We start from the raw sequence: 14,915 nt of genomic DNA, 5'->3' as shown, positions 1-14,915 counted from the left end.
AGTGAAGAGCATGTTTTATAGAGATTTGAGGATTCAGTTAGTTAGTGTTTGTAAAACACTCAGAACTGTGCCTGGCACATAGAAAGCACTGTATTCAAGCTTTTTTGTTTGAAGCAATCAGATAGTGCCTCGAGAGGTCATTTTGGATTGGGTGGTCAGTGACAACTGGACAACTGAACCACAATACACAAGATGGCACATTTCTAGAGGCAGGCTCATCCTATCCCCCTGCCACCCTGCCTGGCTGTGGGTTGGGCTTGGCAGAAGGGCTGGGGGGGCATGGGGGGGGGCACAGGAGGGGCTGGCTGACTCACCCATCCATCCCTCTCGCAGCGCTGTGTTCTTTGCAACATACCTGACCTTGGCCTGCTGTTCTGGACCCAGGTATGATGATTGTTTGAGGAATAACTTGTGGGAATGTGAGCAGGATCTTGGAAGCTCTGAACCAGCCCTGCCTGCCATCAAAGTGCTGTGCACCCCTGAGAGGGCCTCTATCCCTCTCAGGGCCTCTGTCAAGCCGGCCTGCCTTTCCCTCCTTTACTTAGCACCTCTGAGGTGGTGAGAAGGTGGATGAATAGATGGGAGCAGATGGAGGACATGGGAATAGGGCTGAAGGAAGAGGCTCCAGGAGTGTGAATGGGTTTAGGCAGAGACCCCCCTCCCTGCAGCAGGGGCCCAGCCTGTGCTGGCACCTCCCACTTTCCCTCTGAACTCTGTGCCTTGTCTTGCAGGAGACATTTCCCCTGGAACCTGATTCTCCTGACTGTCTTTGTGAGTGATGTGGGGGTGGTTGGGGATGGAGGAAGAGGGTGGGAGAAAGGTTTCGAGGACCAGGAAGACTAGATGGGGGACATCTAACGTGAGGACACTGGGGGATAGGAGTATTTCTACCCTACTTCTTCTGCAAAGGAGTTCTGCCCTCTCTTTCCAAATGGGCTTAGTCTTCTCCCCCAGTCTCCCCAGACACTTGTCTCTTTTCATTTTTAAGAGGTTTGTATGGGGCATCCTAGAGCTATAGACAATGAAGAAAAGGGGGGAAGGGGGAGCCCTAGAAAGGGGGAAAAAGCAGGGGTGTGAAGGAAGGAGCTGGCATAAGGGCTGTTGGGGTGCTCCTTAGCCAGCCTGAGCCCTGAAAGTAAGTGTGTGTAGGGGTGAAGCAGACGCAGAGTTGATGGAGGCATGCAAGTGTGGGCTGGGCCTCTGAAGTCTGATTCTGGACTGTTCTCTCACCCTGCTTCTCTTTCCAGACCCTGTCCATGGCCTACCTCACTGGGATGTTGTCCAGGTAAAGGGAAGAGGTGGGAGGGGAGGGGCTGTAGGCCAGGCTTGGAGTCAGAGACTGGCCATACCCTGAGGAGCGCTGCCCCCAAACCCTGCCCTTCCTGGGGGCATTTGGATGCGGGAGGGGGTTCGGATGGGCAGGAACAGCAGCCTAGAGCCCTCTCCTTGTGCACTCAGCCAGACAGTGACCCTGTCAGGGCAGTGGTGTGACTGTAAGTGGGGGATGGAGAGCAAGGCTCAGCCTGTCAAGCTGCAGCTTAAAAGACCCCAGACTCGGGTGCACGGTGGCTCAGTGGTAAAATGCTGGCCTTCCATGTAGGAGACCCGGGTTCAATTCCCGGACCATGCACTACCACCACCGCACCACCCCCCCACCCCAAAAAAGACCCCAGAGTCAAGCACCAGGTAAATCGCCTCCAGACACTGGCACAAACCCTTCCCTACCTCTTCAAGATAATTCAAGTATGATTCTGAGTCTAAGCATGTTGGGGAGGGGCAGGGCCCGGTGGTGAGGCTGGGGAAGCCCGGAGAAGAGGGGATAGAGGTTGTGGGATCAGGGCCTGGCACCAGAGGGATGGGCTCTGCATGGGGGGTTGGAGGAGGCAGCTGACCTCGTGCCTTGATACTCCTGCAGTTACTACAACACCACATCTGTGCTGCTGTGTCTGGGCATCACGGCCCTGGTCTGCCTTTCAGTCACCATCTTCAGCTTCCAGACCAAGGTCAGCTCTGGGACCTGTGGACAGGATGGGGGGGTGGGGGGGTGGTCCACGCTTAGGCCCTAGGGCTAGGGAGAAGAAAAGGGGGTGAGTTGGTTCTGGGGACTGTAGGGGGAGGAACACAGGACTGGCCAGCAAGCCACCCGGTTCTGGTCCGTCGGGAATGCCACACCGCTTTATACAGGCCTGTGGTGCCGCAGCTGACACCCACCTTGTCCCCACAGTTTGACTTCACCTCCTGCCAGGGTGTGCTCTTCGTGCTGCTCATGACCCTTTTCTTCAGCGGGCTTATCCTCGCCATCCTCCTGCCCTTCCAATACGTGAGTCTGCGAGAGCCCCGGCAGGCCCCGTGCAGAAGGCTGGGGAGGGTTCACAGACCCAAGGGTGCTGTTCCCTTCTACACCCTCCAGGGAAGGACCAGCGCCCAAGCCCCCACCCCCACCCCCAGCTGCCGTTCCTGTCGGCCCCCTCCTGGCACCTTCCCCTGGCAGTGTGGGCAGCCCGAGAGCTGAGCAAACAAGGTGGCTTTTCTTGGCAGGCCTGGCCACCTGCCTGGCTCCAAGAATGACATCCGGCTTCACCTTTCCCATCCTCCCCTCTAGGGTGGAGGTGAGGCTGACGGGAGGGTGTGGAGCATTTAAACGCTGGATGGGGAGGGAGCACTGGGGCCGAGAGAGGCCCTGAAGAAGGGTCTCCTGGGAGACTTGGGGGATCAGCCAGCTCCAGAGAAGCAGAACTTGGCTGGCCAGTGAGCTGGGAGGTGGGACTGTGGGGCTCTGGGTATCCCCCACCCCATTAGAGCGTCCACTGGGCCGGCCAGATCTCAGCTCTTTCAGAGATGCCCAGCCTGCCCTGGGACCATCCAAATGGGACTGCTTGGTGTTTAGGAACTCATTCCATTAGTCTCTGATCCCTGCAGATGGAAAAGGGAAAAGATTGGGGCATTGCAGGAGGAGCTTGAGGTTTGAATCCTGGGGAATCCAAAAGATGGTGCTATTGGACCCCTGGTGGGGGCTCAGTGGGCTGGGGCTGGGGTCCCCCAGGTCTTGGTACAGGCTCCTCCACCTCTCCTTTTCTGCCCGGGGAGAAATTCATCACTCCCCTCTGCCCCAGCCCCCATCCTGCCCAGCCCCAGCCTCAGGGCATTTGGCTCTCAATCCAGGACATCAGGATTGGTTCTGGCATTTACTTGTTTTTCCCTAAGATCCTGTTGACGAAGGGAGGGGCCGGAGCTGGCCTGGGGGCCCTCTGTGTATCTAGAATGAGGGGGAGGTTTATAGAAAGGGGGACCCCAGAGCTTGAAAGAACCCTTTGTTGACCCAGGTCAGGCTGATGAGATCCCTGGGTTTCCAGGAATCTTCTGGGGAAGGGCCCTCTGCTGGAGGCTGAGGCTGGTGTGCCACCTCTTGAAGGGTTGCCGGACACAGTGGGGCGCCCCCGGACTTGGGGGCAAGCAGAGGTTGGGAAGGGGTGTCGTTCCAGCCCTGCGGGCCATCCATCACACACAGCCGGCAGGGGCCCCAGACCACCCCCACCACACCCCCGAGTTCAAGTCTTTGCCCTCTTCCATCTGAGCCCCTTGCTTCCTTCCACGGGCAGAGCCAGGGAGCTCCCTGCCAGGGGGACAAACAGACTCCACACTGTTCAGGAATGAGCACAGGCCAGGAGACAGGAGCAGCCCTCCGGCCAGAGCTTGGCTGAGAGGATGACAAGGCCCTGACAGCCTGAGTCATCCTCTTCCGGCTGGGCCTGGGGCCTGTGTTGGGAGAAGCACCCAGCCAGGTCGTTGGGACAGTCCCTGCCAGCCACCCTATGCTCTCTGCCAGCCTGGGGCTCCCCGCCCCTGTTGGGAGCACTCAGAGGCTCAAGGACCCCTCTTGGTCCTGCGGCTTCTTTTCTTAGAGACAGCCGGGGAGGGTGGTGGGGTGGGGGCAAGAGAGGGGCCCTGCTTTCTGGACTGAGACCCCCCACCCCCGCAGCCTCTCAGCGCCTCTGCCCGCCGCCCCATCTCACGGGCCCTCAGCCTATTCTGTCTCCGCCCCGCAGGTGCCCTGGCTGCACGCCGTGTACGCCGTGCTGGGAGCAGGCGTGTTCACGTTGGTGAGTGTGGGCCGGCCCCCTGGGGGCCCCGCCTCCCGACCCCATTTCCCTCGGCTCCATTGCCCTCTTGGTCTTTGCCCCTGACCTATTCTGAAGCACCTGTGGGCAGGGCTGGGCTCAGGGCCGCGGAGGGGGGGATTCCTTCTGGTCACCAAGACACTCCAGCTGGCCCCGGCAGGGGGAGAGGAAGTGGGACGGAAGATTCCAGACAGACACATAACTGGGCAAGAGTTACTCCTCCCTCCTGGGGTGGGTTGGCGCTTTTTGTAGGGGTGGGAGAGTAGCGGTGTCCTGGCCATGGGGACGGAGGAAGTAGTTACTCTCCTAGAGGGGATCTGGAAAGGCTTCGTGGGACAAGAGAGATTCCAGGTCTCCTGTGAGAGACACACCATTGGATCGAACTGGTTCTTCTTAGCCTTGGCGGCTGAGAGACTCCATGATGATGATGATTATAATAATAACAATAATAACTAATACTCACGGAGCACTTGCTTCTCCCACAGCAAACTTGCCATGTGCCTTTAATCCTTACCCTAAATCTGTTAGATAGGTTCTATTGTTATCAGCAAATTAAGATGTACAAACTGAAACTCAGAGACATGAAGTAACTTGCCCAAGGCCACACAGCATCCTAGGAAATAGTAGGACCAAATTGGGAAGCTGGACAGTGTGGCTCCAAGCCCCTGCTTGGAGTCTGAGGCTAGGTGGGGATTGGGGCGGGATAGACTGGGAGCAGATACCCAGGGGACAAGAGGAGACTAGTGGCAGACACCTCCCTGGAGCAGCCCAGCACAGGTGTTTTGCTCAGGTGGGCTCCACGCATCTGACTGTGATGTTGCACCCATGTGAGTAAGCTGGTGCTGGTGTCATCTTCTTGGGGGGCCATCCAAGGTAAACAGTGGGAGTGGTAACCAGACTCTCTTCTCGCTCCCTAGAAGGAGCTCAGGCTCAACTCAGTCTGGCCAGAGTTCTGGGCTTAGTTGTAGGCTCCAGAGGCTTGTGGGTGACAGGTTGGAGCTGCAGGGATGGAGAAAAGAATGGGGGTCAGAATTGTGAGCAGAGCTTTTTGGGGATTTGGGTGGGGTTCAAGCCAGAAATAGGTTCAAACAGTCATGCATTTCTGAGTGGCACATAGTGGCACTCGGTAAATATTTTGGAATGAATAAATGACTTCCAGGCTCAGAACTTGAGGGTTGGAAGGGACTAAAAAGGGATCACCTAGTGAGACTCCAGGCCGCTCTTTATACAGATGAGAAAACTGAACTCCACAGAAGTTAAGTGATTTGTCCAAGGTGTCCCAGCAAGATGTTGGTAAATCAAATAAATTGTGGCTTTGGTTAAGGCTAGAGTAACCAATTCATACCAATTTACCCTGGATTTTCCTGGGTATAGCACTGACAGTCCCTCAAACACTCACTTCTTTTGGCTCCTAGACTAGTGCTCTTTCCTCCAGGCAATGCCTTCTAGAAAAGTATCAATTGAAAGGATGGGGTGGTGAACTGGACTCAGAGCAAAGGAAAAGGTGGGTCAGGGTTCCAGAGAATGAGCCTGCAGAATAGCTGTCCTGAGTCCTCGGGGGAAAGCCTCTGCCGGGGGACAAAAGACAGATCAAGCCAGGGGCAACCAGGCTGGCGAAGAGCCGGAGAAGGGTGAGCAGAGAGGGAGGGTCAGGGAGTGTAGGTGACAGCCTGCGGATCAGGTCACCACAAGCATGTGAGCGACAGAGGAAGGCTGTGCATTCAGGTCGGGCTGGAGGAACGGTAATCCCTTAAATTTATCTAATAAGCCCTTGCATTATTAGAATAATAAAAATAATTCCAGCTGTCTGTTCTGCCCATTGCATTTTTACAAAGCACTTTCACACCTGTTACCTCCACCATCAGGCAGGCGGAGCTGACATTATGCCCGATGGGCTTCCCACTTCTGAAGCCCTGGGTTTAAGGGGCTGGCCCAGAATCCCACTGCCCTGTAGGGGCAGATTTAGGACCAGGACCCAGATGTCCTGTGCCCAGCCCGCCGCCACTTCCAGTGTCCCTATAGCCTCCCCCCAAAGAACACAGCTTCTGTTGTCTTGGCGTTGGGGAGGGGCTGGGATCACTCCAGCAATTCTCCCATTCGCTCCGTCAGCAGTATTTCCTTCTCTACCGGATTGTTCCCATCAGCACATCATTTTCCTCAAGGGAAAAACAGCCCCCCCCCGCCCCCAAACATGCTTGACCCCCATCTCTCTCTAGCTTCTGCCCCATTCTTTGCTCCCTATTTATAGCAAAACTCCTTATAAAAGAATTTCCAAATCCCTCTCCTCTCTCTCTCCTTCCCTCCTTTCTCTCTTCCCAATTCCTCTCCTTCAATTTTCTCTTGAACCCTTTAAAAATGCTTTCATTGAGGACACCAGTGGCCTCCCTACTGCTAACGCCAGCTGTCATTTCTCAGTCCTCATCTAACTTCACTCTCAGCAGCTTTTGATACAGTTGCTCACTCCCTCCGCCCAGAAGCTTCTTCTTCTCTTGGCTTCCAGGCCCCAGATGCTCCTGGTTGCCCTCCTGCCCCTCTGATCACACTGCCTCGTCTCCCAGACCTCTAAACAATGGCGGTCCCTAGGTCCATCAGACTCTTCTCTTTCTATGCTCACTCCCTAGGGAGTCTCCATCAGTCTCATGGCTTTGAGCGCCTTCTTTTATGGGTGACCATAAAATTGATATTGCCCTTGAATTCCAGACTAGAATTTCCAATTGGCTACTCAGCATCCCCATTTGGAATTCGAATGGGCATCTCAAACGTAACAAGTCCATGGTTGAGCCCTTGCTCTTTCCCTGAATGCCCGTTCCTCCCACAGCTTTCCCCATCATAATAAATGCCAACTCCATCCTTCCAGCCATGGGGGCCAAATGCCTTCGTGACATCCTCAGCTCCTCTCCTTTTCTCACACCTCACATCTTGCCCGGCAGCATATGCCGTTGCCTCCACTTTCTAACCAGAATCTGCCCACCTCTCTGTGCTTCCACGGCTTCTCCCTGGTCCGAGTCACCATCCTCTCCCACCTGGCCCTTGGCAATGGCCTCGGCCTGTGCTGGCCTCGCTGCCACTCAGTCTGTTCTCAGCACAGCTGCTGGAGTTATCCTGTTAAATGAAATTTGGCCAGCCCATTCCTCTGCTTGGCATCTAGCAATCGCTTCCCACTGCCTCCAGGGCCTGTGTAATCCAGCCCTCGCTGACCTGCCCTCCTCCCGCACCCCACCTGCCTCTGCTGCAGCCACAGGGTTTCCTTGCTGGTCTACAGCACTCCAGGCCCACTCCCAACCCACGGCCTTTGCACCTGCCGTTTCCTCAGATATGCCCACAGCTCCCTCTCTTCCCTCCTTCCAAGATTTGCACACATACATATTGCGTCCTAATTCCCCTCCCTGATTTATTTTTCTCTTTAGTCCTTCTCATCCTTTGCCACATTATATATGTTCCTGATCTCTTTGTTTATTGCTTGTCTCCCTCCATCAGAGTTTAAGTTCCTTGAGGGCAGGGATTTTTGTCTGGCTGGTTCAATGCCAACGGCCTAGAGGGTAGCTGGCCCACAGCAGGTGCCCCAGAGATAGGTGCTGAATGAATGAATGAGGGAGATGTGGCCGAGGAGCAGTGCCAGGTCCAGCTGAGGTGCTGGCAGAGCAAAAGGCAAAAGAAAGCACCAGCTGCACAACTGACTTAAGCACTGCCCCAGTCAGTCCTCTGTGAGTCACAGGGAAGGAGGGGCCCTGGCACCTAACTACCTGGATAATGTTTCATTATGAGATCAACACACATGGATGGCCTTGGCTGGTTATAGAAACAGTGGTTAGGAACACACGGAGTGAATCCACCAGCTCACCCCCTGGCCTCGATCATGGGCTCAAAGGAAGGAAGACATGTGGCTGGTCCCCTGGGTACCTCGGGATAGGGGAAAGTTGAGGAGAGGGATGGCTGCCCTGATCCCCTGCCCTTCTCTCAGTGTCTCTCTGGTCTGGTGGACAGAGGCCCCTCAGAGGTCCTGCCCCACGAGAACTAAGGTCCCGTGCCCTGCCCTTAACCCCAACTTGGAAGGTCCTTGACCTCACTCTGACCCTGCTCCCAGCCTCAGTTCTGTCTGGTGAATCTGTGTGGTTCCCCCAGCTTCCACTTACCCCCTGCAGAACAGGTGACTGTCAGTGCTGCAGCTGGGCAAGAATTGCAGGCTGCACTCAGCCCAACCCTGCCCCAGCTGCTGACTTGATAATGCTGTGTGCAGGAAGGGGGTAAAGAAAAGCATCAGAGGAGGTCCCAGACCCCCAGCAGGAATCTCCCTCCCTCCCCCCAATTCCCACCAGCCCAAGTCGTGGAGAAGCTGTGAGAATCTAATCATGTTCTACCCTAGAGATTTTACCCCCTCCCCTGAAAGACTCTGCCATCTTTGAGGGCAGGGTCACCCAGCAGAACAGGGCTGAGATTTGTGGGTTGAGGGTAGGCCTTTCCTAGGGCCCCGGGTCCAGCTTGAAGAACAGGCCCCTCCTAGGCCTCACCCATGTCTAGCCTTTGTACATTCTCAGGTAGCCCTGGGTTTTTGGCCCCACCAGAATCCAAATGCCAGTGGAAGTGGGTGAGTCACTCGGAAGGTACTGGGACTCAAGTGGCCCATCTGCCTCTCCCCCTCCATGCCCTCTCCTTGAGTGTTTTTTTGGAAGAAGCTCCTGGAAAGGTGGGCAGGGGAGCATAAGAGCTGGGCTGGGCTGGGCAGGGCTAGGCACAGCAGGATTGAAGGGACAGAGTGGGGAGTGTTGGGGCCGGGAAAGAGAGGGAGTGCAGCCAAGGGACTGGCCAGTTGGTTTCCAGCTGCAGTCGAGCTTCCAGTGCCCACGTGACTTTGGGCAGGTTGGGGTACCTTGTAGTTGTTCTTTCTTTGGAGACGCCAAGGTTTCCAAGCCACTTAAATCAGGGATCCGAGTCCCAGAGACCTAGGGAAGAAATGAGGCATAGGACTTTTGAAATTAGGTTTTGGGCCCAATAGGAGAAGAACTCTCGCCTCACTGCCCGGCCCTTATCTTTGGGATAAGCAGGGGAGAAACGGCCTGGCTGCTGCAGGCTCACTAATGAAGATTAGTGAGAAGCCATGTGGATGGGCCAGGGGCTGGGAGGCCAGTTAGGAGGCCACGGCAGTATCCCAGAGACACAGGCAGGATGGCGTGGAGGATGTGCACGGTCAGTCCCACATGCTTTGGGAGCTGATGGTGTTTGAATGAGTGAAGCTTGGGTGGGAAGACACTTTGTAGAGGTGCTCGGCCTCCGAGGCTGGGTACTGACCCCTCACCCTGGGGAGGAAGCCCACAGCCACTCTTCCTCAGTCCCTGGAAGGAAAGGACCTCACGGGGCATATGCCATGGCCCAGGGTGCATCCAGCCACACACGTGCTGTGTTAGCAGCCAGGCTGGCACGAAAGCCCTGTTCATCCTGACTCTTGGCCCAGCATTCTTTCCACTCTCTCTCCCTGTCCATTTCACAGATGGGAAAACAGAGGCCCACAGAGGTCCTCCAGATTGACTCCCCCCCAGCAATAGGGCCCGGAGGGGCCATCACAACCCCATCCCCTTCAGGCTGGGCTTTTCCAGCACTTACTTCTGTCCAACCCCGATGGGGAGCCTGTGTTCCCCCAAGTGTGACTAGCCAAGGCCAAACCTGCAGCATCTGAGGGATTTGGGGGAAATTTAGTCCAGCCTCTGCCCCTGCTTACCCCTTACTCTTTGAGCCTCCCTCCCTTTCTCCCAGGGCCTGTGATATCTACCCCATCCTCCTCACAGTTACTTCAAATTACTCTGAAAAGTACAAGTGGCTACCCAAATACAAGCCAGGCATATGATTTTATTTTAGGCTTCTCTTGCTCGCACTCAGGGTTTGGGGTCTCTTTTGCCTCCATAGTTTACATGAGCCTGAACGATCCGCCAAGAACCTTTTCTGTTCTGCCCCCTCTCCCTCTAAAGCGGCCCTGACACCCTGGCCGAGAGGTCGCCTGAGCCCTCTGGGAGTTGGAGCGGAGTCCTGCCGGGTGGGGGAAGGGCGCGGTGTCCCCATCCCCGCCTCACCTCAGTCTGTTCCTGAGGTGCTGTCTCTTGGGAGCCAATGCCCTGACCCAGCCCTGAAGTTCACCAGGCCCTGACAAGGAGAGGGTGGGAGAAGCCTCCCTCCCCACACCAAGGGCTGAGGGACTGAGCGGGAGGGTGACTCAGAGGCCTCGAAGGGAGCAGGGCAGAGGAGCATCTGCCCAGGCGTGCAGGGGCAGGGCGGGGAGGGGGGAGTCACTGCTCACACTTTCCAAGAGGGTCTTCGCCACCCAGAGGCTGAAGAGGCCCTATCAGAAGGGTCCATGGGGGGTGGGGGCTGTGGAGTGGGAGCAATGTCCAAGGAGGCTCCGTGCTCCCCACCCAAACTGCCGTCGATCCTAACTCATCCTCTTACCACTGTGAAACCTTGGGCAAGTTACTCAACCTCTCTGTGCCTCAGTTGCCTCATCTTTGAAATAGAGCTAATATTACCCTTCTCACAAGGCTGTCATAATGAGCAAATAAATCATGTGAAGGCAGAAAAAAAAACCCTTAGCCTAGCCTCTGGCACATGGTGGTTTCTCGATAGAAGGCAGCTTTTACTTGATTGTAAATGTTAACCCCATAATTCAGGGCACTGGATTTTGGAACTAGGGTACTTGGATTCAAATCCCGTCTTTGCCATATTCTCGTTATGGGGATTGATCCAATTATGTAACATTTTGGGGCTTCAGTTTACTTCTCTGTGAAGTGGAGATAACAGCAGTACTTGCCTCATAGGCTGTGAGTTTTAAATGAATGACTATACGTAAAGTACTTAGAACAGTGCCTGGCGTATAATCATTGGTCAGTCAGTATCTCTTGGTAGCAGTGATAAGTTACTTAAGACAAGATTTGAACCCAGGTCTGTGAGGCTCCCTCGCCTGTGCTTTGCACTGTACGCCTGCTCTCCTTATATGACTGCACTCGGGATGTTTCATACGCTTTCCCACAGAACTCCCTTGTATCCTGGTCCGGGATTTCTGGCACATACACCTGCCAAGCCCTATTCCCTCAGGTGCTTTCCATGGCCCAGGGCTACCTGCAAATATTGTCTGTGCCATTGTTGTTGTTTTTTTCTTATTTTATTTTTTATTTTATTAATTTAAAAAAATTACAAGAAACGCAACCATTCTTAACATATGCTCCTTCCGTTCTACATATATAATCAGTAATTCACGATATCATCACATAGTTGCATATTCATCATCATGATTATTTCTTAGAACATTTGCATCAATTCAGAAAAAGAAATAAAAAGACAACAGAAAAATAAAACGAAAACAGAAAAAAAAATTATACATACCATACCCCTTACCCCTCCCTTTCATTGATCACTAGCATTTCAAACTAAATTTATTTTAACATTTGTTCCCCTATTATTTATTTTTATTCCATATGTTCTACTCATCTGTTGACATGGTAGATAAAAGGAGCATCAGACACAAGGTTTTCACAATCACACAGTCACATTGTGAAAGCTGTATCATTATTCAATCATCTTCAAGAAACATGGCTACTGGAACACAGCTCTACATTTTCAGGCAGTTCCCTCCAGCCTCTCCATTACATCTTTTTTTTTTTTTCCCCATTACATCTTGACTAACAAGGTGATATCTACTTAATGGGTAAGAATGACCTCCAGGATAATCTCTTGACTCTGTTTGGAATCTCTCAGCCATTGACACTTTGTCTCATTTCACTCCTCCCCCTTTTGGTCGAGAAGGTTTTCTCAATCCCCTGATGCTGAGTCTCAGCTCATTCTAGAGTTTTTCTCAATCCCTTGATACTGAGTCTCAGCTCATTCTAGGATTTCTGTCCTACATTGCCAGGAAGGTCCACACCCTTGGATCCCATGTAGACAGGGGGAGGGTGGTGAGTTTTCTTGTTGTGTTGGCTGGAGAGAGAGGCCACATCTGAGCAACAAAAGAGGTTCTCTTGGGGGTGACTCTTAGGCCTAATTTTATGTAGGCTTGACCTATCCTTTGTGGGGTTAAGTTTCATATGAACAAACCCCAAGACTGGGGGCTCAGCCTATAGCTTTGGTTGTCCACACTGCTTGTGAGAATATCAAGAATCCAACTTGGGGAGATTGAATTTTCCCCCATTCTCACCATTCCCCAAAGGGGACTTTGCAAATACTTTTCCATTATTGTTTTTGACACCTAGGTTATGGATGAGGAGAACAGGATCTTCTTTTGGCACCAAGCGAGAAATGGAACCCCAGTCTCAGCCCAGTTGCTTCTCTGCCACTTCCCTGCTCCATCAACTTCTCTTGCACCCACCCTAGGGCACAAGAGCTTAAAGCTGGATGGTCTCTTTCCAAAGAATCCCCAAAGCCCAGGCTCACCCTCCAGCTCAGAAAGGGGTCGTTGGGCCAGGTGGGTCCAGGGCTCCCTGCACCCCTGCCCCAGGGAGCCTTGGCCATGAGCTCTATTTGCTTCTCTTCCCACTCCCTCCATCCTTCTGTGCATGCACATACACGCGCGCGCACGCACACACACACAAACACACAGTGCTCCCCTAGTAGTGTTGCATAGTGGAAAGGGAAGGAAATTTGGAGTCAAAAGACTGGAGCTGTCCTCTTGGCTATGTGAAATGGGTAAGGCACTTCTATCCTGTGCCTCACCTAACCCAGCGGAGATGATAATACACCTGTCACCGAGGCTGATGGTGAGAATTGAATGAAAGAGTTCACAAACACCTCCTGAAACCCTTCTTCCATGTTATTTTAACGCTCCTTTTTTATTTCTAACTAGATGATATATTAATACGTTTTTTTTTTCATTAAAAAAAATGTCTTAGAGAATACAGATCAGGCAAAAGTCATCTTGACCCTGCTCTGCCTGGTTCCCCACCCCCCAGAGATAACAAGTGAGCTCCTTCCAGACCTTCCTATGTGCCTTTTTGTAGATACTTGTTAAGCTATGTTCCCGTGGCATATATCATTTTGTTTTCTGAGGTTGACTGTTAACCTGAAAGGGATCTTGTGATGTAGATTTTGCTGCCACTTGCTTTTTTCTCACACTCGCATTTATCTGTAATGTTTCCGCCTCAGCACCGGGTTGATGTAACTGTCCCTTTGTTAGCGTTTGGTGTCGTTTCTGGCGTTTCAGTGTTAGAACCAGCGCTGCGTGAACAGCCTTGGATGGGCCGCCCGGTTGCGTGCGTGCTGGCATATCTCGTGTACAGACATGGTCCATATGTTATTTTTTATGCCGATTCTACACCAGCAGCCCTAGTTGTTGTCGTTGTTTCTTTTATGCAGTGCCTCCATCTTGATGGCTCCAAGCTGGCCTTTCCGTGCCATAGCTCCTCACGGCTCCCCTCAGCCTCGTCCTCTAGGGTTGCACGCAACAGATACAGTTGGAGCACTGGACTTAGCAAGGGGACTGGAAAAGTTTGCCTCCGGGTCCTTGTGCCCTCCCTGCATGCCCCCAGCCCCTCCCCACAAGCCTCTGCCTCTTTCAGGATGGGAGACAGGTCATCTTGTTCCGGCGCCAGACCAGTGACCATCTGCAAGTGTCCAAGAGGCTCCGAGAGCCTTTCCTCACATGCACAATAGTATAATTTCCCCTGACCAGGGCAAGATAAGAGATAAAATGAGATAAGACGAAAGTATTAGCATGTGAAAGACTTCCTTAGTAAATTATCAGCATCCTAGTCCCATTCCCTGCTCCTCCTGCAGGCTACTTACTAACTCAACTATCTGCTATTCTTTAAGGTGTTAGCAGTCAGCTCAGTTGTCAGCCCTCAACTATGGGCTTAACTGCTAACCAAAATGTAAACTTCTCCAAGAGGTCTGTCCTCAACCAAGATGTTAGTTAGCATGTTAAGCATCGCCCGAGGGGATTTATCAGGTTACTTTCCCCTGCTATGCAATGCTCGTAGCCTAATCTCTGATAATGTCTTCTGCCCTCCTTAGGCTGTCAGTTCTAGGAGGGGAAAGTCCCTGGGACACAGCAGGTGCTTAATGAATATGATTGAGAATAAATGAATGAAAAGCCTTCAGCTGACTTAAAGAAGCCACAGTGATGGGTGGGGCCAGGCTGTGGGGTTGAAATTTGGTGCCAGATAAGCATCTGTGGCCACAGACCAAGGTTGAGGGTATAAATCATTTCATCTGTTCTCCAAAAGAAAAGCCAGCTTGCTGCTCAGGAGACCTCCTGGGTGGATGCTTCTTGGAGGGGCCACCCCCAGGCTTGGTCAGCCCCAAGCCTTTTAGGTTGAGAGATTCGATTTCATTAGCTCACCGGGGGGTGACCAGGCTCTGGGAAATCACCCGAGCAAGCTACTGATTGATAAGCCAGATCGGCAATTTATTAACTTATGCTGGCAGCCGTGACTGCTCAGCAGCCAGTGTTTGAGTTGGCTTTTTTGCTTGCTCGATCACTCTACAGAGGGAAAATTTACTTGGAAACCAGATCAAATTCAGGGGGTGGGCAGAGTGGAATGGAGTGAAATGATACTCAAGACTAATAATAGCTGATGCCACATACACTGAGGCAGTTTACTCTCAAAAATCACACTGTGCAGGAGAAATATTACTATCCCATTTCGTAGATGAGGACACTGAGCTACCGAGCAGTGGAGCCAGGACCAGACCCCAGCTTTCCCACTCCAGTCTCAACGCTGCTGAGCCCAGAGAGCCTGACACACCCTGGGCAGCGTCCCCTCCATCCTGGCTATGGCACCCTGTGTTCTGTTTACCCGTAGACCCGGGTCCTTCTGTAAGTCT

At 53.0% G+C, this 14,915-nt stretch overlaps 1 protein-coding gene across 1 annotated transcript in view; it reads left to right on the top strand.

Moving 5' to 3' along the window:
• The window catches only part of FAIM2 (Fas apoptotic inhibitory molecule 2), a 30,054-nt gene that overhangs the window by 11,330 nt on the left and 3,809 nt on the right, over positions 1-14,915 (top strand). The window contains exons 6-11 of the mRNA XM_077170839.1: positions 334-384; positions 732-771; positions 1,248-1,285; positions 1,916-2,003; positions 2,225-2,320; positions 4,047-4,100. Coding sequence (XP_077026954.1) covers positions 334-384; positions 732-771; positions 1,248-1,285; positions 1,916-2,003; positions 2,225-2,320; positions 4,047-4,100 — 367 coding nt within the window. The remainder of the gene's footprint in view (positions 1-333; positions 385-731; positions 772-1,247; positions 1,286-1,915; positions 2,004-2,224; positions 2,321-4,046; positions 4,101-14,915) is intronic.

Source organism: Tamandua tetradactyla, chromosome 7, assembly GCF_023851605.1.
Source record: "Tamandua tetradactyla isolate mTamTet1 chromosome 7, mTamTet1.pri, whole genome shotgun sequence".
NCBI lineage: Eukaryota > Metazoa > Chordata > Mammalia > Pilosa > Myrmecophagidae > Tamandua > Tamandua tetradactyla.
This window is presented reverse-complemented; position numbering and strand designations above follow the sequence as displayed.